Raw genomic sequence first — 23,958 nt, 5'->3', positions numbered from 1 at the left:
GAACAAAGCTTCTAACTTTGACCTGAAGCATGAAGTACGTTTAACTCTGTTGATGAGTTGATACTATTTATTAAATAAAAATATTCAAAGTTATTAAAATTCAGAATATTAAATTATTATTTAATCTGATTTTTAAAAAATATTTAATATCACTAATAAGTGCTAAAACCAACCGATCAGAAATGAAGAATTAAAAGTAGTCATAAAAGTCTTAAAATTTCCAGTCATTTATATTGGTCTAAATTTACAGAAGCGAGTCAGAACGACTCGGACGAGTGAGTCATTTTCCTCAAAATTCCAATACGAATAACAGACTCACAAGTAGCAGCTATAAAAGCAGAGGCGGTGGCACGGCGTTAGCCCTGCTTTCCAAAAGCAACCGCAGCCGAAGAAAATCCGTAATCCAACACTTGGTCTCTTTGCTACACTTGCCGCCATGGATGACAACTTCAAGCTGAGAGTCGATAAGGTCTTCGGCTCTCTCCTTCAATCTCAGCCCATCTCCTCCGACTTCTCTCGCCCTTCACCGTGGACCGTCAGCGATGAGGAGGTTGAGCGCCGGAAATGGAGGCTGGAAGAGAATCGCCTCGATAGGGAAGATCTTCCCTGCGCCGCTTCTTTCAATGAGTTTTTCTCGGATGAGAAGGCAAAGGAACCTAAGGATTTGGGTAAGGAGCTGGAGCAGGATCTTGACGATCTCGATGATGAAGGCCAAGGTTTTGGGGGTGGCTTACAAGATGCTGAGAAGGAAGAGAATGAAATTAGGAACTCAATTGGGTTGGACGCTACCCTTGATAATGAGGTCATTTTCTTGTCAGTTGCACCACTTTCGTTCATATTAAATTTCCCTGTTATTATTGATGTTATTATTCGATTTTGGAAGCGATGAATAAAGATGTTGTGTTGTTGGAGCTCTGAGTTCTCTTCCATTTTTTTTTATGTTTGTGGTGGTCCTGCGGGAGTAATTTTTTGGAGACAGGATCCCTTCTTCATGGGTTCTCAGCATTCGGAGGTTGCCCTAATCTTCATGATATAGTTGCAATTTTTCGAAAAAAATTCATCAGTGATTAGAATCTTAAATTCCAAGTATTTTTTTTTTTAACGAATTGGTTATTCAAGAACGCTGTCTGTCTCCTGCCTTCCTCAACGTACTGCTTTACTGTCGTTTCAATGGTTTGCTTTTCTTTCATGTTGCTTTGCCTATAGTGGTTCATTCAGTTCGACTTGAAGTTGCATTGGCCTTCGTTTTTTTTTTCTTTTATTGGATTTTTACCTCTGGTATTTGCTGAAATGATACGTCTTTCCTGAAGTATACGAAACTCTTTTCACTGTGCTATGAAGTCTGATGACAAGGAAAACTTCGATTGCAGTCCATGGTCTTTATGGCAGTTTGTGATCTGCCAATTGTCACATTGAATGGGTCAGTTGTGAGGCAATAAAAGGATGTTTTCTGTTGTAATGTTGGTGATCCAGTGGTTTGTTTCACTTGCACAAATGTTTTGTTTTCTCCTATTGGAAGCTCACCACTTTCAAGTAGGGCAGTCCAAGTTTGTCTCTTTGCCACAGTCTAGCCTTTTAAAGTCCCAGCCATCGTTTCTTAGTTATAGTTGTTGGAGATGCACGGTCTGAAACATCTCTTTTGCGAAATTATAGCACATCCTGAAAGTTTTGAACAGGGGGAAAGAAGGAGTCGATTGGTACCACAAAACAAAGAGTAAACTTTATAAGCTGTTTGTTTGTAGCCACAATGCTGGCAGTTACCCTTGCTTATATTAGTCGATTGCTAATTCTCTGATTTTCTTTTTGAAGATCCTTAACCACTCTCTTCTTTTTGGTTTATTGGGACATTCAAAACTAGGCAATGTTGGATATACTAATTACAAGTAGGAGTAGTTGAGGGTGTTTTATCTTGAACTGTTTTTAATTTATTAAATGGAATAGCGGTTCCGAAACTTCTGACCTGTGCTTGCTTTGTTGGTCATATTCCTTTGAATTTGCTGATGCTGTTTTATCAGTTGAATAATTTCTAGTTACTTGAGTTGCCGTGTATTGACTGCCATAGGATGCTGTTTAGCTTACACCAAATTATTATCTGCAGGATGAAGAAGATGAATTTGACAAAGTGGCTTCAGGGAGAGAAGATGCAGGCGATCGGCTGTACATGAGGGATGTTAATAAACCGCGGTCATATTTAAACTCATTTGATGTTATTTGTGATGATTTATTTGCGGATAATAAGTCTCTTGGTAGGGACCCACGTGCAGACCACTTGGCTGCAAGAGCTAGGCTTAGAGAAGACCAAAAAATAACCGACACTTTTGACATGCCTGACTCACATGATCGAAAAATTCCTGATGTTGTAGATTTTCAGGATAAAGTGACTGAAGATGGTGGCAATGTGAAGTCTATTCTGAAAAGGAAGGAGGCACAGATGGAATCAAAGCCCAAAAAACGTGTCCGGTTTGATCCTGAATGTAAAGAGAGAGACTTGGAAGATAACCATGATTTATCAAAGTTCAATGAGTCGATGGAACCTGCAACAGTTGCTGAAATGAATGATATGCCTGAAGTGGCTCATGAGGTTCCTGATTATGATCAACATGGTTCTTATGTTCCAGACTATCTACGTAATCCTCAAAATTATACGTGTTATACACTTGATTCAACTGATGAGGCAGATGATGAATCCAATAAACAAGCTTATAGAGACTTATGTAGCATGATGAAGAAATCATCTTCTTCTCTTTCAGCATCTGTCTCTTTGGTGGGCCTGCCAACATCGATAACTTTTACTCCTCGAAAAAAGGTGGTTGACCCAGCACCAGCAAATAACAGTCCTGGGATGGACGATTCCCTGAGCAGGGTCATGTGCCCGTTAGGAATTGCAGTTACTGAGCAACAACAAAATGAAGCCTGTGCAATGGATGAGGATGATGTGGAAACATCCATCCTAAACAGAAGTTCCCAGAAGCTCAGTCGTCAGTATCGGTCTAAAGATTACTCAGCTGACTGATTCTAAACATCTTACTGTATTTGTTGGTAAGACTCTTGAGTCCTGCTCAAAGTAGTGTACTTCTGCCGTGTCCCTCAATTGCATTATCCTTTTCTTCCATGGGATAATCACATACAAGTTGGTTCAAATATTTGAATGTTCCTGTCTTGTGAGGACGTGGATGTTCTAATTTTGAGTGTTTATGCAAGAGAAGTAAGTTTGAACTTGTTATGCGTGCACTTCAAGTTCTGTTGTTGCAGATTAATGCAGACTATTGATGGTGAGATTATTGTCCAGCAAGGGTGATCAACGTCTTCTCAGCTGCTCTGTAGCAAGGACCCTTCTCAATTGCATTGAAATGGGTAACTGAAGCACGCTTTGACGAGGATGGATTACTGTAATCCTTGTTATCAGTATAATACTACTCTTTACTCTGTTTGGTGCGTTCCAGTGGGCATCTGGCTGATGTCTACAAGGATTCTCCTGATCTAGAAAACTTCCTAGTATCTCATTTTGTGACAATTCAAATGAAACCAAAATGTTGTAAATATAACTGGATCCACAGCGTGATATGATGTCTGGTATTTCGATTTATTAACTTGAATAGAAGACCACAGCGTGATATGATGTCTAATACTCTCAGATTTTTTGTTGGTTGTGATGATGAATCTACTTCGGTAATGAGAAAAAAACGAACTTACACTATGAACTTTACAGTGATCCTTGATATATATAAATACCAAAAGTTGGATATAAATAATCTGTCTAATTTATCTCTGTACAGAGGCTCTTCATGTAGTAATCCCAGTCTTTATTGTTGGCTTTTGCATGTGGACTTCCTCCCATTTGGGGCTTGCTATAATTTATCGGCAATTCGGCCTAGAGCATCTGCAAGTCGGCCTAAAACTCCAATCAACTTGTCTGTTTGTTCTTTCCTCTGTTCTCTGTCCAGCTGCCAATTGAGATTCTGAGCTTCTAGTTGGGCTGTAAGCAATCTGCTATTCTGCTCTAACACTGAAATCAACTGCTGCTCTTGCGTGTTTGTCGGTCGAACTTCTTCAGGAGACACTCGCCTCCTCTTTCTTCCTTCCTGAGATGTGGAAACTTTTTCAGGATTTTCGCTCGAATCCTTCTCTGCAGTCTTATCTGCAGGAGTTTAACTGGTGAGAAGAGGAATAGTGAACAACATATGCAATTGGGATCAGGCTTTGCCCCAGTCCCTGCAAGTTACAGATGTGATCAGGATTCCAAGACCAACATGTTGTTGTATGTTTAACAGAACCATGATTTGTACCTTGAACAAAAAATGTACTCTAAGGCCAGTTTTGTACTGTCATAAGAAAACAAAATGACCGAAAAATCATTATCCATATACTAATTGTCTTATTGGAAAAATTCTCTTTGGCTGATTTTCTTGCATTTGTGCCATCATAAGAAACAACGAGAAAATTAATTATAGTGTTTAAGTTCATATTAGAAATAAATTAATTTTTTATAAATAACAAAAATAAGGTTAAAAGTAAGAGATGAGTGTTCATTTATTTTCCTACTGGAGCAAAAGAAAACACATTCTTCTATCCTTTTTTCACATTTCTTAAAAACAAGAGGAATCAAGAGGAGAAAAATTGTCCCCAAAAATGACACAAATACTGAAAAATTTACTATTGGCACAAACTAAAGTTCACTTTCTAAGCACCTGAACCCATTCATCAATGTGAAACATGCAGATGCCTATTTCTTCATTTTGAGTCAGTAAGAAGTAGCTCCTTTTCCTTTGTTCTCAGCAGGATTTGCACAAACACAAAAAACACAGCCCTCCAATTGGTCTGGAAAAGGGATGCGTTCATGGTTTTGGGACCCATTCACATGGCCCCATTCCAGAGAATTACGTTTCAGCAAATCCCAACCCTCTTCACAGACTCAGTCTGTCAAACCGAACCATGCAGTTTTCAGTCATGTTCCTTAAAACTACAAGAACTTGAGCACAAGGTCTCATGGCTAATTATAAACCTTTTTTCTGCTAGTTCTAGTTTTGAAGAAGAAGAAATCAGGGCAATAACAAGAGAGAGAAGGTATTAAAGCAGTTAAGGAAAGAAGCAAGAGCAAAACTGTTCAGCTGCTTACAAAGAGAGTACATTGCAGCTTAGAAGCAGAGATCCTTTTTGACAGGCATGAATCATGCTCATGTGGTTAATAGGACGCCTGTAGTGCTGGGCAGGCAAGTTCTTGTAAATATCAAACAGACAAGAGGCATCTAGCCAACATGCAACAAAGAAAGATCATCAAGGCTTCAGTTCCATTGAAATTACCTGCATTAACATCCTCATGATCTAATGGTAGGTATTGATCTGCACCCAGAATTGCTAAAAGAAATCAATTATAAGGAAGCACAAAGCAACAATATGCAGGACAAAATTGATTACATGCATAAACAATTGGATGCCGAATAAAGAAAATGAAAAGAGGGTAGCAGAAACAATCGGATTAAATAAAATTCAAAACCAGTAGAAAAAGAACATCAGTTTCCTTAACATTCGAAACGCAGATGCATGACAGATGCGGTCATGCAGCTTATTTTCATCAAAAGAATCGATAATTCATCCATATGACTAGATATAATTCCGTTTGTAATAAGTTAAAACACAAGAAGAATTCGGCAATTGGTAACTAGAGTACCAGAAATCGGCAATGGGGCGGTAGGAGTCTCTGTAGCCGGGCTGTCTCCGTCCTTCTCCTGACTGCCGTCGGCGGCACACTCTTGGCCGGACTGTTCAAAATCCGAGAACAAACCCTCCTCGGCCCCGGCAGTCCGACCACTATCAAAGACCACTTCATCCTCCACCACGGCTCCTCCGCTCTTCCCCTCAGCCTCTCCCGCTCCATCCAATATATCATAAACCTCCTTATCAAAAAATCCAGGCAATTTATTCTCCCTCCTTACATCATTCCTCATCACCCAGAACGACTCCGCGTCCTCCTTAATCCGCGATTCCCAGTCCTTGATCTTCCTGAAGTCGCCGGCGAGATTGCTCCACCTCTTCCGGCACTGCACGGGGCCCCTGTTGACGCCATGTCGCCTGCAATAGGAGGAGACGGACGCCCACTTGGGCTCCGGAACATTGGCTGTACCGAGCGCCGTGGCGACCACCCTGGCCCCCCGGCGGACGCGGTTCTCCGCGACCCTCTTGCCCTGGATGAGGACGAGAATCTCCTGGCGTGTCCAGCGCGGGAGGCGCGGAGGCCGTTCGACGCCGTTCGCGGCGACGGCCGGCGTGGACCCAGCGTCAGGGTCCATTGAGGTGTCTTGAAGGGAACACTCAGTCACGTGACGGCGTAACGGAGCCGACGTAACGGGGTTTAGGCGCGAAGGGCATGTGTGCCCTATGACAGAAGGGAACTGGGGAACGCAAAGAGAAGGGAAAGGCAAAGACGAGTGAGTCTCAAAGAGAAGAGTGATTATTATACAATTCCTGATTTTGATTTTGATATTTATAATCTTCGTTAATCAAATCTCCATCTCCATAATTCTGTTTATTAATCCATCATTTACTTAATTGATGATGTTATTGTAAGGTTAATAGATATTAAGGGAATGATCCGACGGTCAAGATTATCTAGTTTTTAGGGGAAGCAAGCCCTATGGACCACTAACTGGCTTTGAATTATGAGTAATCCTCTCTTTTAAAAATCAAAAGCACAAGTTAATGTTGTTTATGATGTGAAAAGGGGTTTTGTTAGGCATGAATCTTGTGAAAGTGATTAGGGTAGCTTCACAAGTGGGGGGGGTGTGACAACCCATAAATCACAATCACTTGGTGCCCTTTTGTAGTAACAGAGGCTGCTGCTTTTCCCTCATTGGGACACATGGCATGTGCCACTTTACCCTTGTTTGTCCCTACCCAAGTGGCTTGACCCTTTTTTTTTTTTTTTTTTTTTTTCTTGTTAGAGTGTCCCTTCCTTTCTCTAGGGTTCTTGCCCTTTGAGAGGTGCAGAAAATGAAGTCTCTCCTTATCATGTCAATTAATTATGCCCCATATCACATCATTAGCTTTAATGGTTTTTCTAATTGTAGGAGCTTATCTTGGCACTTAGGGCTTCTACCCTTATTTGTGGATTTTGAGTTTTGATGTTTAACCTTTCACCTAATTTTGTATGAATTAAGCTAACCTTATCTTTAACAAGTATCAAGCAATACCCGATACCAATATAGGGAACCCCCCGCCCTAGGCGATACTTAAACCTCACTTGAAAACCAGTTTAGACCCACCCACCCACCCTTTTGCAGTTTCAAGGGTCAAAGTGAATGAACATTAGTCCAATTATGGTTTTTAGAACACTTAGAACCTGATTAGACACACTAATTTGTCAAGTTTTGGTTGTGATGTGAACCTTGTTTGGCACTTGTGACAAGCACTCATTAGAAGGTTTAATGGGGCAGTTTATCTTCTCCACAACATTAGTTTTAGTGCTTTTCTTCTCAAAATGAAAAACCATGATCAGCCATGATTCATTGAATGCAATCTATTTACCATTTGTATGATAGATATGTGTTTTAACCTAGAATTGTGATTAAAAATCAATGCAGATCATTTCAAAGGCCTAACCCGTTACTAATCAGGTTTAATTTGTTGAACCCAAACCTCTAAGAGAACTAAGATGCCCGAACCAGACGAAGAAAACGAGAAGTTGAATAACGGCTTAACGGTTTCAGGAATATGAGAGAAAGCCGCGACCAAATAAAAGGCCTCCATTAATCCAGATGGCGCCTGATTCGAAGGTTTGTTAACCGTTTCTCCTCCTCCATTAATCCATTTCCTCCACGTTCCTCTCTCTCCATCTCTCTCTCCCGCCATCGCGTCCCCTCATCTGCTTCTGTTCCAACTGACGACAACGGAGTGAAATCTGGAGCAGTCTCGGTCACATTCGTTTCAGGTATATTTTACTCCTTAGATTTTTCTTCAAGATTCTTTTTGCTTCTTTTAGATTTTTCACTTCACTCTCATGTCTTGCTACTAATCTCACTCTAACACTCCACTGTCACGATTCTACTTCTTTTTTTTTTTTTTTTTTTGTTTAATTATTCTGCTCGGTTCTCCGTCTTCTGATCAGTTCTAGTGGGTTCATATTCGCGAATTTGCGTGGTCATGGCTTTAAGCTACTACTTCTCTGATTATGGAACGTACCAGTATCTCAACCCAGAGATGAGCGACTTCCATGAAATGGAAGCCAGTCACGGGAACGAGTTCCTCTGCTTCTGCGACAGTTGTGGCAACTTGAACACTCTACTCGACGGCTTTTACCACCCGGAGGATCCCTGTGGCCAACTTCTGCCACATTTTCCTCCGCAAGACCGGTCGTTCTCCGATAATTTGTTGCCGGAGTACCTCTTCCAGCCCGACGAATTCGATTACTTCCACTACCCGAAACGTGCTCGAACGTACGCTGACTTCTCCCCGGCGGAGCCCCAGTTCAATCCCTTTGATGGGTCCGTTCTGAATTCCGTCCACGCGCCGGAGTTCTTCACTGGGTTTGCGGCGTCGGAGTTTCAAGCGCCGGTGAGTGGTGGGACTGAGACGAAGAAGTCCGAAGGGGGAAGCCTGTCGGCACAGAGTGTGGCCGCTCGGCAGCGGAGGAAGAAGATCAGTGAGAAGACGCAGGAGCTCGGGAAGCTCATTCCGGGAGGGAACAAGATGAACACAGCTGAGATGTTCCAAGCAGCTTTCAACTACGTCAAGTTCATGGAGGCTCAAGTTGCACTTCTGGAATTCATGGGGTCGTTTCAGGTATCATCTTCTACCTCCCCTTCCCTCATCAGACTAAACTGTAATCCCTTCGATCGTTCTCTTTTGTAAAACTGATCCGAAATCCCCGTTTAATCGCTTTCGTGCAGGAAACAGAGAAAGATGCAGGCGGGCTCGAAGGCTTCCATGCACTCATTTGCTCTCCGAAGATCCAGGAGAAGCTTTACGAAGACGGGAAATGTATGGTCCCCAAAGAATTTGCCGGAATCCTAGCCATGGATCAGCGCCTCCGTTCGAATCCATCAATCTCCAAAGATCTCGATTGCTTGCTCCAATCACTGAATTGAAGAGTCCGAGATTGTGTGTTTTGGCGGCGGCAACAGAGAAATTTACCAATTTATGTTCTAATCGTGTCAGTCTGTATGTAATTAACCAATTTTGTCCCATTGTTGTTGTTGTATTTGCACTAATCTCTTCCCCGTAAATATCTAATTTTCAAGGAATAGATTAGTCATTTTGTCATTTTGTTGTGTGAACACAAAATAAACTGTACTCATATTTTGGTACATGTTAACTATGTTCAAGTTTTCAAGGAAATTTTTTCGATCAATTCCAATTGTATTAATTTTTAATTACGTATTAGCAATAAAAAGTGTGATTATTTTTTAATATAGAGCTCCGTGTTGATTAATTATGTTGATCCACGTAAGTGTGAATGAGACTCTTTCACTTGTTTTTCCGTTTTTATAATGATTTAGATGGTCCGATTTCTTTTATCGTGTTTAGTTCCCCATAACCCGAGGACTGAGTTTATTATGAGTCACAAGTGAGTCAACTTGAATGGTTTATCTTGAGTTGGCTTGGTAAGTCCCATAACCGTAATGTGAATTGGTCAAACTAATTAATCACAATCATGGGTTTCTCTAGTCTAAGATTTTCGTGTTTCAATTGTAATTTTCTAACCTAGTGAGTCAACCTGGTTGAATTGACTCTAATTCGGGAGGGGGCGAGTTGAGTTAGGTCAAGGGACAGACTCGCCCTTCCCACCCTGTTATTGGGTTCATGAGTTCCGAACCTAATTGGGGCCACCTACTCCGGCGTTAATTCTTCCGTCACAGCTTACACAAGTTGGCCTCCCCGTTTCCATGTAACCGCTCGTGAACTACGAAGCCAGCACTGCAGCCCGCACACCGCCGGGGAGAGTCAAGCAGAGGGGCCAGGACAGAGCGCGCCAATAGAAAGAGGCGGGAGCTCTTGACAGATCTGTTCCGTCTTCATTTCTATTGCGGAAACCGAAGTTCAATTTTGAACTCTCTCGCGCCTGTTTGTCTTGCTTAATTTTCATGCAGCTTTTACGGTTTTTTCTTTGTTACTGTTATTTAAACAGCTTAAAAGGACGATATGGAGGTCTCTGCACCTGTGATGGCGTGCATTTTCTGACCTAGCTTTCAAAGTGACAGGCAACCCTGGTTTTCTCTCTCTTCTATTTTCTTATAATACTCTCTCGGCCAGTTTCACCTCCTTATTGTTTTTCAACTGTTTGAGTTTCATTTATGGCGGTGATCGTGTTAAATTGAGAAGCTTCATTCTGATTGACCCATGGGCACAACCTCTATGAAAATTGAAGGACCTTGATCTGTGAGGTAAGGGTTGAATTACCAATTGCTACATTTTTCCTCTTTATTTTTATGATTTGGAACAATTACGTGAGCCATTCCGTATGCGAACAGTGGACAATAAGACGAGCAAAAGCCGGTTCACTTTAAACGTACACAATACATTGCCTTGATTACTACATCGTCCAGGAAAAAAAAGATGATTGTTTCCTGTAACTTAACATTTATGATCTTGAATTGGGAGCTTCGGCTTTTACTGAATTCATCTTATAGCTAACGATACTGGGGAAAGGCGTAAAGCTACTATATATAGTTTTTTAGTATACAAGTCGCGATGAAGAGGAAGCAGAACTGAGAAGTACTATATAATTAATATTGCTGAAGAAAAGTATAATCCATTTTCTGGGCGTTAGATTTAGTGTATGAAGGGATTTGAATTAACAGTTTTCTTATACATTTCTTTTCATTTTTTCTTTTTTCAGCGCATTGAGATTTGTTGTTCTAGCATTACCCAATTCAGTTTTTTTTCCATTGACTATGTTGTTGCCATTGTTAGTTCTTGTCTCTTTCCTATCAGCTGCTCTGATCCTTTCCGTTGTAATCTCTTTGCTCCTATCAAATCATTGCAGAATGAAATGCTCTTCCACAAAGTTAACTGTCAGCAATACATCCTTCTTGCATTTATGCTGGGGAAATTTCAGCCCCTTTGATTTCTCATGTGGTTCGAAAACAACGAACAGGAATTTTTTACTCCAATTGCTTCTGATGCCAGAGGCTGCTTGAAAGTATTATTCATGTCTTCCTTAATATTTTTTTAATGTAATGCTGAGTTTACTAATGAATTAAGAGTAATACCAACCCCTCAGGGCAAGCCAAGACCCTATACATCAAGGAGAAAAGGAGGAAAAATAAAACGAGTTCTTTTATCATTTAAAACAAAAAAAAATACATTTTCTTCAAAGGAAGCAGAGGTACTTCTGGTCTCCCTTTCTTCATATGTTTCTTTTTTTATACTTGAGAGAATTTTAATCAAGGATTATATATTGGTTTATTACTCATAGAAAAAAACAGTTTTTGTTCACGTTTTACCAGTTTTAACTGCTGATACATGTGAATTTATTAGGGTTTCCAGTTGTTTTGTTTCTCTTGTTGTGAATTTATTATTTGTTTCTCTTGTTGTGAATTTATTATTTGTTTCTCTGTAACCAGTTGCTCGGCATTAGTGCTGTGCTTGACAGGGCTATATTAGTTGTTTACTAAGAGGATGTATGACCCAGAGTTTCAGTTTTGTTAGGGTTGTGGTACTATTGGCAAATTTCATGTATCCACTGATGTGCATACTCACTGTTTTATGGAAAGAGGATTTCCTTATTGTTGCTTAAGATATCAACTCTTTTAATCCGTTCAGAAAGACTTGAATTAATCCTATCAAGAAATCAGTGTTCAGGCATTCATTGCATCTGGAAGTTACTTTTACCACCTTTATTACTTGGAAGCTCTTATCTGATTTTGATGAGTCCCTCTCTTTCAACTTTTGAGAGAGCACATCATTCTCTAAAACTATAATCCTCCTAAATTCATCAATTATGATTTCATGAACCTTATCCTCTCCCCTATTTGTTAATTAGGTTGCCCATAGTCTAACCTGAAGCTGCCTTCACAGATTCTAGTGGATTAGGATTGGCTGGTGGAAAGGCTGCTAGCAAGCAGCCAAAAAATGGACAAACTACTATGTGTCACAGGTTTCAACTGACTTTAAACAGGAAGCACTGTTTCGCTTTTGTTGATAAATTTGATTAAGTGTAGTTCCTTTTTTGTGGATATTCAAGACAAATAGTGCAGAAGTCACTACCTTTTCTCTGGCCAATCTTGCTTTTGGATGAGGATTTTCAAGGAGAAGTTTGGAGGAATTCCATGAATGTTATCAACCGGTGTCTCAACGAATGTGCCCATCCCGTCACCATCACTGGCCTGTTTCCATGAAATCCTAGAGTTAGCTGCTGATTTTATAGGTAATTGGAGTCATGTGCCTAGGCCAGTTAATGGCCTGGTGGTGATTCTCTTGAACTTATGAGCTTGTTCTCTATTAACCCTTCTCCTTTGCCTAAGCCTCATTTCTATCCACATCAATGATGCTGATTTAAATGAAGTTCCACACCAGAAGAGGAAGTCTGTATGTCCACTGGTCAATTACCTCTTTCTCCTCAGTGGGAATCCCAGCATTGAATCCTTTCTATTTCTTAAGCTTGATGAATTCATGCAGGTTATGGATGATGTTCTCTACCCTTTTGTTCATCCTCTGTTTCTGTCAATTGTTCATTGCATTTCTGGCAGCCTTGTTTAGTTTTCTTTGATTCTATGATGTTCTTTGTGAAGTAATTAACTGTTCTTCCTATGACAAACAGTGCAGTTGGCTAAGCACCTTCAACTTTTTGCTCACCATGGGAACTGCAAAATCTGTTAACATGGATTACACAAGATCTTCTCCACTCTATATTGTGTTTTAACAAAATTTTAGACCCAAGACAGAACAAATAATATGGGTAAATGGGGATAAATCCTTAACTAAAACATTCATCTTCGTCACTTATGTTCTCATCTATAGAAGTGAATCAAAACCTAATTTATCAACAAAGTAGGTAGTACCAGGGAATGCTTAATCGATACGTCTCCTCCAATAGGTCTGGTTGGGGAAATCCCATCGTGCTTTGCTACCCGATTCCTCGAACACTTTGGTTATACCCGTGACGTGGTTGAATTTTCAACCTCATTCTCACTTTATTTCCTTGAATTATTACAATCAATAGCATTTTCCCACCTATGCATATTTTGGCCTTAAAGATGATCTAGCAAATAACTACTAATTGTAACCACTAAATCCATCAATGGGTAGCTTAGGGCCTTATAAATAAAGTTCAAAGATTGCATTAGGAACTTTAAGGTGCTATGCTCATTTTATAATTGAATATCTTTTTTTTTTTAATGTTCATTTTCTCTCATTTATTTTTCATTTTATGATTTTTTAGTCGTAATTACTTGTAAAAAAATTCATCCAATTTTTATATGTAATCAAAACCTTAATCGAGTTAACCTTATTTAGTGGTGTAATTTAACTGAGCAAGGCATCAACATTAGAGTGAATATGAGAAAATTTAAATTTTTTTTTTCAAAATTAAGTTCTAATAAATAATAAAAATATAAAATTCATATAATGCAAGTTAAAAATAACCCATTGTTATTTATTGAATATGTGCAATAATTATATTTATATTTCCTTTTATAGAATCACCCATGTCTTATAACTAATACATGACTTAGACCTAATACACAAATAATTAAAAACTCCTAATATTATAAAACATAAAAAAATTTAGAATATGATATTAATTAATACAGATAATGTATTTTTTATTATTTAGTACAATTTATTAGTCCACATATGCCATATCAAGATCCCAAGATCCAACTAAATATACTTAATCCCCCTCCAATTAAAAAAATTAAAAATTAAAAATTAAAAATCTATCATGGGTGATTGAAGATGTAGCTTCCATTGGTCCTCATTTTATGCTTCTAGGGAGCCACAAAGTGAGAATAAACAAAATGCCCATTATGGGCCCCACTAGATTAAATGTCAATGTAGATAGGCCCATGTGTTTTGTGCATTAAAAAATTGGTTAAGGGAGTGTATCTTGGAATTAGTGATCTCCAAGGCTTTTCAAAGGCTCACATTATTAAATGAGGATGTCTCCCATGATTGGCTAGGGTGTCTTTTGTTTGGGGCCCATTTCAAGCTTGATGGGTTGCTTTTATTCAACAAATGAGTTATTGCCACTTTGAATTTTTTAAACAAACGCTTTTTTTCTAATAATTTAAAAACAATTGGGAGTTGACAAGAATGCCCCTCTATGAATAATTAGCTGCCTATAATTTTGTAAAATAATTTTAAATAATAATAATAATTAAAATTTTGGTATGGGATTACTTGTATGAAAATTAATTTTAGGCAATTACATAAAGTGAATTAATTTACAATATTAGGAAAATAATATCCAATTTTTTTATAACCAATTATTAGAAAAAAAAAGTACAATATTTTTGTCTACTCAGGAATCGACTCATATATACATCAAAATTTTGAATATGTAATACAAATTTAATATATAATTATTGAGATAAAAATTGAACTTGATCATAACCCAAAAATTAGTCTCTAATTATATAATTTTAGCTTTAATAAGAGAAGGATATTTTTGTAATATTTTATTTATCTCAGTTCCCATTTCTCTTGTAGCTTAATTATTCTTAGTTCACCTAAAAATTGTTGAATGACAAGGAAATGAACCTAAAACTTAGATTAAAGTCGAATCAAAGGAGACACATTTTTCAGATAAAGGGTGTGAAGGAGATTTGGTTGTTCCATTCTTAGTGGACCAATGACAAACCAAACCCATGATGTGATGATTTTATCCTTTAATGTTGGGGGGTCCCCCTCCCTTCAACATATGCCCTTTGGCCTGAATTGGGTGTACTTAAAACTTTCTTGAAAAGGACAAATGCACCTTCTCTTTTGTGAACCCTTTCCCATGTCCCAAACCTGAACTCAAAAGAGAACAATTGGGACCAAGGGTGGAGGGGGGGACCTGCCCTTAGTAGTATTATTTAAGGTTTAGGTATGTTGAGAAAACCATGACCCAACAAATGTAAACCTAATTCTCTAACTTAGAAGATCCGATATCTATCCACCGACACGCCGATACAATGATACAAAAAAACCAAGACGTATCATTGCATCTTTCGGGGGCCTGCGGCAACCATAGCACCTTTTAAGAAAAAGAAAATAAAATAAATTATTTAAATCTTCGAAGAAACAGGGAGACTGCGTCGGCCACGCTAATGCGTGCCCCGCGAATCTATGGTCACTTTCACGCGTCCGTGTTGGGCGGACGCTCGCGGGTCAGTTATTCTGTGCTCCGCGGACTAGGTAACCCTTCCTTCGTCCTCATTGTTCCACGTGTTCTTTTGGACTGTTCTCCTATTAATTAATTAAAATTAATTAATTAATTATCCTATTCCAAATCATTATCCAAAAATGTTTATTTCTTTTCTGACATTTAACGACCCAGCTCCATTTTACCTGTGGGTCCCACTTTGATATTTACCTATATATTGACAAAATTGGAGCCGGCTTCGGGAGGGCGCCGTTAACAGTTTAACGGCTAGGGACGGTTTCTCTTTCTCTCTCCTTAACGACCGTCAGCGGTTCCGACCCGCCTCTCGCTTCTCTCGTGTTTGTAGCAAGGCCGATCAGTTGGGAATTCAGCTTTACCGCCGTTTATCCATTCTTCCGCAACTCCCTCGCGCCTCTCGCCTATTTTCTTTCTCTCACATCTCCCTCCCTACACCTTCTCTCCTTGCCTTCCCCCTCTCTTCTCGAGCGAGCGGGCGAGGGATCGGAGAATTCTCGGAATTTCTTCAGATTCCTCTCGCCCTCTCCGGAGGCAGAATTCGGGTGCAGATCCGTCGCCGGGCTGCTGTAGACACCGACGGTGAGAGGCCTCCGGGAGGAAATGGAGTAGGAGAAAGGGATTTTTGTTGGGGTTCAACGTTCTCGTCCCCCCCTCATTTTTGTTTTTCGAGTTTCTGGGTGTATTTCGTGCAATGCGGGGAAAAGAAGGCATCGCTTTGGAGCTTCTTACACGGCACAGATGCCGAGATCCCTTGTTCAAACACCCTTGCCTTAAGCCGTAATCCATTCCATTTCCGCTCCGTCGTGGGGTTAAATGCGCACCCTGCTCTTTTCCTCCTCTCTTATCCCGTTATGGTCTGGTTTTCATGCCTTGTCGCACTGGTTGAAATAAGGGGAATTGTATAGAGTCGAGGACGGAGAGCGTGATCGGCTGAGGTGCTTTTGCATTTTTTTCTCTTAGGGAATTCGTCTTTGTCACGTCTCGTTGCTTCCTGTTTTCTTTTATTTTAGTTTTTGCCGGCCGATCGTTGCGTTTAGTACGTGTCGAGTTGTTTTCCGGTTGGTTGGGGGCCTTGTTGTGATCCACGGTTGAATTCCGCGTTCTGTGATCGGGATTTTGCGAAGATCGTCTCAGTTCTCACGTAAGGAGATTTTCATTTTGTCTACTGTTTTTATGGTTTATTATTATTATTATTTTTTTTTTTTGAAGTTCTGTGGCATGGAAAGTTTTAGTTTTTCTTTTACGATCGATATTCCCTTGCTCAGCCTTGATTTTTTCTGTCTCTCTTTTTTCGTCAGTTTGTCGCGATCTCACGTTTTGCCTACTTTCTTCCAAAAAATACCCGCTACTCCCGATTTTGTGGGAGTTGTCCCGTGTTTGAATTTTGATGTCTTCGCTCGGTTTACTGTTTGGTGAGGATTTTCTCTTCATTCGTTTTATTTGATTCGTAAGTGGCTCTTTTTCTTCCAATATTATGGTTGTTAATTCCACATTCCCGTTTTACAACTTTTGCGGTGATTCTGCAATTTTTTAGTTCTATCCTCAATTAGTTTACCCCGTGGTGATTATTTGTCAAATTGAATTCAATGGAACGACGCACAACTCTCTCTGGGTTGTCTTTGATTTCCTCGTACACCGATTTACTTGATATCCTCTCTCCCCTTTCATCCGTTTTTGTTATGATGCCTTTTTTGTTCATTTCGTGTTGGTATTTGAGGCAATTCGGGTTTCAGTTTTTTAATTTAATGTTTTGAATGTCATCTGAATTTGAACTGATTGACTTGTTAACTCGATACAGATTTCAGGTCGTTGGTTTCAATCTTGGTTCATGAGAGGGTACCTTTTAAGGTTTAGGTTTCTGTTTTGAAGGATGCCGTCTGAAATAATGGACGAAAGAAGCTTGTCGTCAATGTATGGGCCATCATCCTTCTTTTCTGAAGAGCTCCGCTTTCCTGCTGAGGTATATGCGTTTTTCTTTTTTCTTTTTTACTTGAGATTGCTAGTCTCTTTAACTCCTCATAATTTGTGGGATTTTTCTACTTTTCATTGTCCATCTGCTGAGGTATGAAGAGCTTCTTGCAGTTTAATTTTTCTGCATCCACCTGAGTTTGTCCGTTGAGTTGACAGACTTTTGATTTTGGGCCTTTCAGAAGCCTCATCACCATATTTCATATTCTTGTGGAAACTGCATTGTTGTTTTTGTGGGAGTTTTTTTCTTTTGATTGACCAAATGTTGATTTTTATTCTTTTGTTTTCCCCATCCTTTTTAATTTTATGCTTGGAATGCATCAATTTCGTAGATTTCTTTCAGCATTGCCTTTTCACTTCTGCAGCAGTACAGTCTGTGTGAAATATTTTATAACTATCTTGTATTCTGGGTGTTGTTAGAATTATCCTTTTTGCCTGAAACCTGATTTCTATATTAGATCATCTTAATGATCAGATGCCTCCCAGAATACTTTCAGCACTTCAGCTTCTGAATCTACAATCTTCGGCTTCCTGGATATCTTACTGTTATTAGTAATTTGTTTTGTTGTGATAGTTACCTTCTCCCCACTTTTCCTTCATTCATTTAATTGTTTCATCGTGGCTCTTGACAATCCGCATTTCTTATGTGTTTCATTGTGTACTTTTATAATTAGTACTTTGGTGTTTCAATTGAGGTGCCTTGCAGTTCTTTGCTGATTTGCCTGTGGAAATGGCTATTATTTTCTTGGTTTTGCTCCAAAAATCAGTTTGTAATGTCTACAATTTTGTGTTAGTTTATAATTATTCTTCTTTGTTTTTTTTCACAGAGACAAGTAGGTTTTTGGAAACCTGAGTCCATGCCAAGTCACCATGGTGAGTGTTTTGAACAAAGGTTTGATGGTCCATTTCCTGTTTCATGAAATAATATGTTTAGTGTGTCAGGATTGAAATCCAAAATCAAGGATCTTTTGAGAGAAAGTTCTGATCTATTTAGATCTGTAGTATTATAAGTAATTGTATGTTATGAGCATTACACATATTTGATATAGTGCCTATCTTCTTATGGAATTTCTATATCTAAGAATTGGCAAAATCATTGATGTAAATCATTATCTACCATGGACTTCTGTCATCAAATATTGTGTCTCTTTCTGTGGATTTACAAATTGCTTTGTTTTTTACTTAATTTTATCTGTTTTAATGAATTGTTAATATTGGATGTTACTGTTGTCAGGCAACAAGTCTGATTGTTCGTCACCATTGGAAAAATTGCATGTGGTAGGAGCAAGTACTGTGGAGCGTTTAGAACGTCATCAGCTTAAAGAACATAAGGCCAAGGTTAGCCTTGAGAGACATTTGGTAAGTCATGAGAGGCCATCCAGCTTGCCTATGGCGTCATGGAAAGTAATGGATCAAGATTTTGGATCAAAGTCAAGTTTATATGTGCAACCTGCAACCTTCTTTCATGAAGGGAACAATGGTGATTTCAATGGGGCCCATTTTGAGAACAGTCTCTTCTCTAGTTCATTGTCAGACATGTTTACGAGAAAGTGTAAGTTTGGATATGTGCTATTCCTTATTGGTGATTATTTGTTCTTATTGCTATAATTTATCCAGAACGATGGTTTAATTGCTTATTGCACTTCTAAGAAAAAAGCTTATTGTTATGTTTTTTAATGCAGTGAGGTTATCAACAAGTGATGTACTTTATGGTCAGTCTGTTAACACTGTTGCCTCTCAGTTTGATGAAGATGAACCCTTAGGGTCCCTCAAAGAAATTGAGGCCCAAGCTATTGGGAACCTCCTTCCAGATGATGATGACCTGCTATCTGGTGTACTCGATGAGCTTGAATATGTTGGCCAACCCAATACTGGAGAGGATATTGAAGATTTTGATTTGTTTAGTAGTTGTGGTGGAATGGAACTAGAAGCAGATGATGGTAACCAGAGTTCAGAATTACTTGGAGCTTTATCAAATGGTCAGCAAGGTTGTCCAAATAGCCCTTTTGCTGGTGAGCATCCTTATGGGGAGCACCCTTCTAGAACACTTTTTGTAAGAAATATAAATAGCAATGTGGAAGATTCTGAGCTCAGGGCTCTTTTTGAGGTACCATTCCTCACTCATATGCTGGTCATTTTTAGTCAGTTGTTGTTGCTAGTAGCAAGTGGGTTCTGATAAAATTGTTTTAAAATTTTTCAGCAATATGGAGATATACGTACACTGTACACTGCCTGCAAACACCGTGGTTTTGTGATGATATCTTATTATGATATAAGGGCTGCTCGGAACGCAATGAGGGCTCTTCAAAACAAGCCATTGAGGCGTAGGAAGCTGGACATACATTTTTCAATTCCTAAGGTATTTGCTATCTCTGACTGCATGTGGGCTGTGACATCATCTGGAGACATCCTGGTAGAGACTGATGATAGATTGTGTATTTTCAGGATAATCCTTCCGAGAAGGATATTAACCAGGGTACATTAGTGGTATTCAACCTTGATTTTTCAGTTTCAAATGATGAACTTCGCCAGATTTTTGGTGTTTATGGAGAAATTAAAGAGGTGAAACTTGATTCTGATTGTCAAGTTTTAGGCTACAGTATTACTCTGCCTGCTAAGTTCTGATTTGCTCGTTTACAGATCCGTGAAACTCCACACAAGCGTCATCACAAATTCATTGAGTTCTATGATGTTAGAGCTGCTGAAGCTGCACTTCGTGCTTTGAACAGGAGTGATATTGCGGGGAAGCGTATCAAGCTTGAGCCCAGCCGCCCTGGGGGTGCAAGACGGTGGTATTCTCCATTCAAAATGTGTCTTCTTTCTTTCATTTAGCCATAGTGAGGTTTTCAATTTTATGACTTCAGATCCTCTATTGAGCTTCTTTTAGCTCAAAAGTCCATCAAAAGACTATACATGGATCATTTCCTGGACCACCAATGATTATGAAGAGCTATATTCTGGAATCTTAGCTTTTGTTATTTTAATTGTGCTTTATATTCATGCCCTCCAACAACCCCAGGCCCTATGCTCATGGAGTTCAAAAATATTCATTTTAAATAACTTTCTTGCTGCATCTGTAGGGTATCATCTCTAGTTGCATTTCAGGGTTTGACAAAATCTTTTTATCAGCTTGATGCAGCAACTTTCTCCAGAATTGGACCAGGAGGAAGCTGCTGGATTCCAGCAACCAAGCAGCCCAACTAGTGACTCGCCTTCAGGAGGTTATGGTATGATACTTTGTTTTCATCCCTCCTGTCTACTATAGTATTGAACCTTGAATTCTTAAATTTGATTGGTGTTTTTTCAGGATCTGTTGCACACGGATCAGTCCCTTCAAGCCTTGAGAATGGAGCCTTCCAGGGTCTACATTCTGCAATTAGAGTCCCCATTAGCCCATTCTCTGAAAATGGATTTCATGGGCTTTCTTCTAGTGTTCCTCATAGCATATCCTCTCCTGTTAGGGTTGTCTCTGCAGGGAGTCATGGCAATCAACCTGGGCTTGGTGAAGCCGGTCGCTCATTGGGCCAAATGAAATTTAGCTTCCAAAACATGCCAACATTTCATCCTCATTCACTTCCTGAGTACTCTGATGGTGTAACCAATGGTAGTATCCCTTATAATTCGCCAGGGACCATGTCCACCATGGCAGTCAGTTTGAATTCTGTGCAAAGCAATGGAGTTGATGCTCGACACATGCACAGAATGGGTTTGGGTGGCCTTAACAGACATTCGCTTTCTTTTGAGGTCAATGAAGGTGGTAAGCAGAAACTTCTTGTGTTGCCCTTTTTTAGCTACTTGCCTGGATGTGCTTTTTTTAATTAATTGCTTTTCGTGATACTGCAGTGTTTGGAGCCTCAGGAAATGGAAGTTGCCCCCTTCATGGGCATCACTATGTCTGGGGAAACTCCAATTCCTATCATCCTCCTACTCCAGGCCCCATGATGTGGTCAAACTCCCCATCTTTTGTGAACAGTGTGCATGGTCATCCTCATCAACTGCATGGACTGCCTCATGCACCATCTCACATGATGAGCACTGTTTTACCTCTACCCCATCAACACCATGTTGGTTCTGCACCTACAGTTAATCCTTCTCTTTGGGACCGACATCCCGCTTATGCAGGAGACACTGCTGAAGCATCTGGTTTTCACCCTGGTTCTCTTGGAAGTATTGGATTTTCTGGCAACTCTACCTTACATCCACTTGAACTTGCTACCCATAACATTTTTTCTCATGTCAGTGGGAACTGTATTGATCCTTCTATTTCACCTGCAAATGTTGGGATGCCCTCACCTCAGCAGAGGACCCACATGTTCCCTGGAAGAAATCCTATGATTCCTCCCATACCTAATTCATTTGATGGGCCTAGTGAACATCGGGTTAGAGGTCGGAGAGGTGAATCAAATTCTAATCAAGCTGACAACAAGAAGCAGTATGAACTTGATATTGACCGTATTGTGCGTGGGGAGGATGCCAGAACTACACTTATGATAAAAAATATTCCTAACAAGTATGCAAGTTCCTCTCACCTTTCTTCCATCATTTGTTCTTCTTTGGGTCATCTGGGTTTGTTTTTTTTATTATAATTTTTATTGTTTTACAGGTATACTTCGAAGATGCTTTTAGCCGCAATTGATGAACACCACAGAGGAACATATGATTTCATTTATTTGCCTATTGACTTTAAGGCAAGATCAACTCTTAATTTCTTTTTAATGGTTAAATTTTTGTGCTCTTCCTGTTTATAAATTGGTGTTTTGGTTTTATAGAATAAATGCAATGTGGGCTATGCCTTCATCAACATGATTGATCCGATGCAAATTGTCCCATTCTATCAGGTATCATTTTAGTGTAATGCTATCATAATCTATTTGACATATAAAAAGAAAAATAATTCACTTTGAATTCTATTCCATTTTGGCAATAAGATTTAAATATAAGGAATTTTTTCCAGGCATTCAATGGAAAAAAGTGGGAAAAGTTTAACAGTGAGAAAGTGGCATCACTTGCATATGCTCGTATCCAAGGGAAAGTTGCTCTCATAGCCCACTTCCAAAATTCGAGTTTGATGAATGAAGATAAACGATGTCGACCAATACTATTTCACTCGGATGGTCCAAATGCTGGTGATCAGGTAATGGTCCATGGTATACGAATTATTCAAAACTTATGGTGTTGTCTTTTTTTCTGAATTGGAAAAAAAAATTGAAATGGAAAACTTATTTTATATTGATTGCTGATTTATTTTCATTTATTCTTTTAGTAATTGTTGAATGCTTCTTTTTTTTTTTTTCCATAGGAGCCTTTTCCAATGGGGGTGAGCATCCGTAGTCATCCTGGCAAAACCAGGACCAACAACAGTGAGGAAACTCACCAAGGAAGCCCATCAACCTCTGCAAATGGTGATGAGGCTTCCAACGGAACAGAATCTTCTTCAGGTTCTTCAAAGGATTCTGAGTGACCAACACCTGCTTTTTTGGGGCCCTAACTTAAATCCATAAGCCAGTGAGACGAAGAAGGAACTTGTCCCAAGAAGTTTTCTTTTATTTATGTAATTTTTAGTGTTTGTAACACAGTGGTGGAGATCTGAGGGATTCTTTTGGACACTTTCGAGAAGCCCTTTAGTTTTGGAACCAAAAGCCTAAATACGAGTGAAAGGAGACACTAAAGAGTGGAGAAAGCTCAAGAATTTTGGACTGTCGAGAGAAATAATGTACAGGAGTTTGTGTGTTAGAGCAGAAGAAGGAGCATTCTGTATTTTCGCTGCGGTTTGAAAGGGTTCTCTGATTTTCCTTGTTCTTTTTTCATTACCCTTTTGTTGAAGGGTGAATTACTGATGTATTCAGTTGAGGTATATTGTTATGTGTGTAGCCCTGTGAATTTTGTTTTGCAGTGCTGTTGTTGAAATGTTTCACTAATGAAAGAAAAGGGGAAAAACCCATCCTTAAGTGAAGGTAAGTGGCTTCTTTCCTCTTTATTTTAAGTCTTCTTCCTGCCCATCTTTGTTATCGCTCTCATGTCTTTGTCGGTGTGCCTTTGCTTCCAATCATGGCATGCTTTAAGAAATGGATCAAAGTATCCTATATATTAATCCTCCCAAGACAAAAAAAAGACAGCCCTGTACAGCAAAGCCATTTTCTAGTATCTCTTTGTTCCCGGTAGCGATCTGTATCAGCCTATCTAGCCCTGCTGTCACAAAAAGCATATGTCTGTTGGTCGTAAAGAGGACTCTGAGAATGAACCTGTTACAATTATAGAACACGCTGTCGGTGGAGTCAAAGTTTGTTTTTTTTGTTTTCTTTACATGGCCTTTTACATCATTTCGTTGCCTTGCATGATTTAGATCTCTACAATCTGCCATCGACGAGACTCTTTGAAACGGGAATTCAGGTTGTGGGTTTTCTTACAGTCTATTACCTCAAAAAATGGATTCCTTGACATGCTTCAATTTTCAATTAGATTGTCTGATTGGTTGCACGATTATGGGCGAGAACCTCATTTCAGTTTGGAAAGAGAGTTCAAGCAGGGTCACTTTGGAAGTGGAGAGCTTGTGTGGGAAGTCTGTGAAGCATAAGGACATTTCCCCTGTTCTGGGTTGAGATGTTTCTCCCACGTTCTGCTCTCTTATATGTATTTTCTAGATACATTTCTCCTCACCCTCGTTTTCTCAG

General features: G+C 39.4%; 4 protein-coding genes across 10 annotated transcripts; 3 read left to right on the top strand and 1 right to left on the bottom strand.

Annotated features, from left to right (window-relative positions):
• The first annotated feature begins 381 nt into the window (after positions 1-381).
• Positions 382-3,684, top strand: LOC137953194 (uncharacterized). 2 transcript variants are annotated; one of them, XM_068800473.1, is made up of 3 exons: positions 382-802; positions 2,099-3,039; positions 3,253-3,684. In XM_068800473.1, the coding sequence occupies exons 1-2, from the start codon at positions 437-439 to the stop codon at positions 3,011-3,013; spliced, it is 1,281 nt and encodes a 426-aa protein (XP_068656574.1). In that variant the 5' UTR covers positions 382-436; the 3' UTR covers positions 3,014-3,039; positions 3,253-3,684. The 2 variants fall into 2 exon arrangements, with proteins under 2 accessions (XP_068656574.1, XP_068656566.1); XM_068800465.1 differs by lacking the exon at positions 3,253-3,684 and having other exon boundaries at positions 2,099-3,231.
• Positions 3,674-6,404, bottom strand: LOC137953206 (trihelix transcription factor ASR3-like). Of its 2 annotated transcripts, none has more exons than XM_068800486.1 (3): positions 5,669-6,404; positions 5,302-5,355; positions 3,674-4,138 (listed from the first exon to the last, which is right to left on the bottom strand). In XM_068800486.1, exons 1-3 carry the CDS (start codon positions 6,285-6,287, stop codon positions 3,849-3,851), a joined length of 963 nt encoding a protein of 320 aa, XP_068656587.1. In that variant the 5' UTR covers positions 6,288-6,404; the 3' UTR covers positions 3,674-3,848. The 2 variants fall into 2 exon arrangements, with proteins under 2 accessions (XP_068656587.1, XP_068656596.1); XM_068800495.1 differs by having other exon boundaries at positions 5,302-5,340.
• A 1,732-nt stretch (positions 6,405-8,136) lies between these two features.
• On the top strand, positions 8,137-9,080 carry LOC137949505 (transcription factor bHLH52-like). Its single transcript, XM_068795566.1, has 2 exons — positions 8,137-8,775; positions 8,883-9,080. The coding sequence occupies exons 1-2, from the start codon at positions 8,137-8,139 to the stop codon at positions 9,078-9,080; spliced, it is 837 nt and encodes a 278-aa protein (XP_068651667.1).
• Positions 9,081-15,684: 6,604 nt separating this feature from the next.
• On the top strand, positions 15,685-23,240 carry LOC137953162 (protein MEI2-like 4). 5 transcript variants are annotated; one of them, XM_068800428.1, is made up of 15 exons: positions 15,685-16,254; positions 17,118-17,279; positions 18,115-18,160; positions 18,522-18,839; positions 18,970-19,394; positions 19,488-19,646; positions 19,733-19,849; positions 19,928-20,079; positions 20,417-20,514; positions 20,595-21,044; positions 21,131-21,797; positions 21,891-21,975; positions 22,057-22,125; positions 22,242-22,421; positions 22,587-23,240. In XM_068800428.1, the coding sequence occupies exons 2-15, from the start codon at positions 17,190-17,192 to the stop codon at positions 22,746-22,748; spliced, it is 3,018 nt and encodes a 1,005-aa protein (XP_068656529.1). In that variant the 5' UTR covers positions 15,685-16,254; positions 17,118-17,189; the 3' UTR covers positions 22,749-23,240. The 5 variants fall into 5 exon arrangements, with proteins under 5 accessions (XP_068656529.1, XP_068656553.1, XP_068656537.1 ...); XM_068800452.1 differs by having other exon boundaries at positions 15,685-16,460; positions 18,570-18,839; XM_068800436.1 differs by having other exon boundaries at positions 15,685-16,460; positions 19,928-20,076.
• Positions 23,241-23,958: the final 718 nt, after the last annotated feature.

The sequence above is a fragment of the Aristolochia californica genome, unplaced genomic scaffold, assembly GCF_029961685.1.
Source record: "Aristolochia californica isolate CCGP_79_NKW_82.1479 unplaced genomic scaffold, dmAriCali1.0.hap1 SCAF_1, whole genome shotgun sequence".
Taxonomy (NCBI): domain Eukaryota; kingdom Viridiplantae; phylum Streptophyta; class Magnoliopsida; order Piperales; family Aristolochiaceae; genus Aristolochia; species Aristolochia californica.
The sequence above is the reverse complement of the archived record's forward strand: the minus strand, read 5'-3'. Positions and strand labels throughout refer to the sequence as shown.

Coding starts and splice junctions, on each gene's coding strand:
- LOC137953194 (XM_068800473.1), top strand. CDS start 437: ATGGATGACAACTTCAAGCTGAGAGTCGATAAGGTCTTCGGCTCTCTC. Junction 803..2,098: donor ACGCTACCCTTGATAATGAG/GTCATTTTCTTG, acceptor TATTATCTGCAG/GATGAAGAAGATGAATTTGA.
- LOC137953206 (XM_068800486.1), bottom strand. CDS start 6,287: ATGGACCCTGACGCTGGGTCCACGCCGGCCGTCGCCGCGAACGGCGTC. Junction 5,356..5,668: donor CGCCCCATTGCCGATTTCTG/GTACTCTAGTTA, acceptor GATTTCTTTTAG/CAATTCTGGGTGCAGATCAA. Junction 4,139..5,301: donor TCATGAGGATGTTAATGCAG/GTAATTTCAATG, acceptor AAACTCCTGCAG/ATAAGACTGCAGAGAAGGAT.
- LOC137949505 (XM_068795566.1), top strand. CDS start 8,137: ATGGCTTTAAGCTACTACTTCTCTGATTATGGAACGTACCAGTATCTC. Junction 8,776..8,882: donor AATTCATGGGGTCGTTTCAG/GTATCATCTTCT, acceptor GCTTTCGTGCAG/GAAACAGAGAAAGATGCAGG.
- LOC137953162 (XM_068800428.1), top strand. CDS start 17,190: ATGCCGTCTGAAATAATGGACGAAAGAAGCTTGTCGTCAATGTATGGG. Junction 18,840..18,969: donor AGACATGTTTACGAGAAAGT/GTAAGTTTGGAT, acceptor TTTTTAATGCAG/TGAGGTTATCAACAAGTGAT. Junction 20,515..20,594: donor CTCGCCTTCAGGAGGTTATG/GTATGATACTTT, acceptor GTGTTTTTTCAG/GATCTGTTGCACACGGATCA.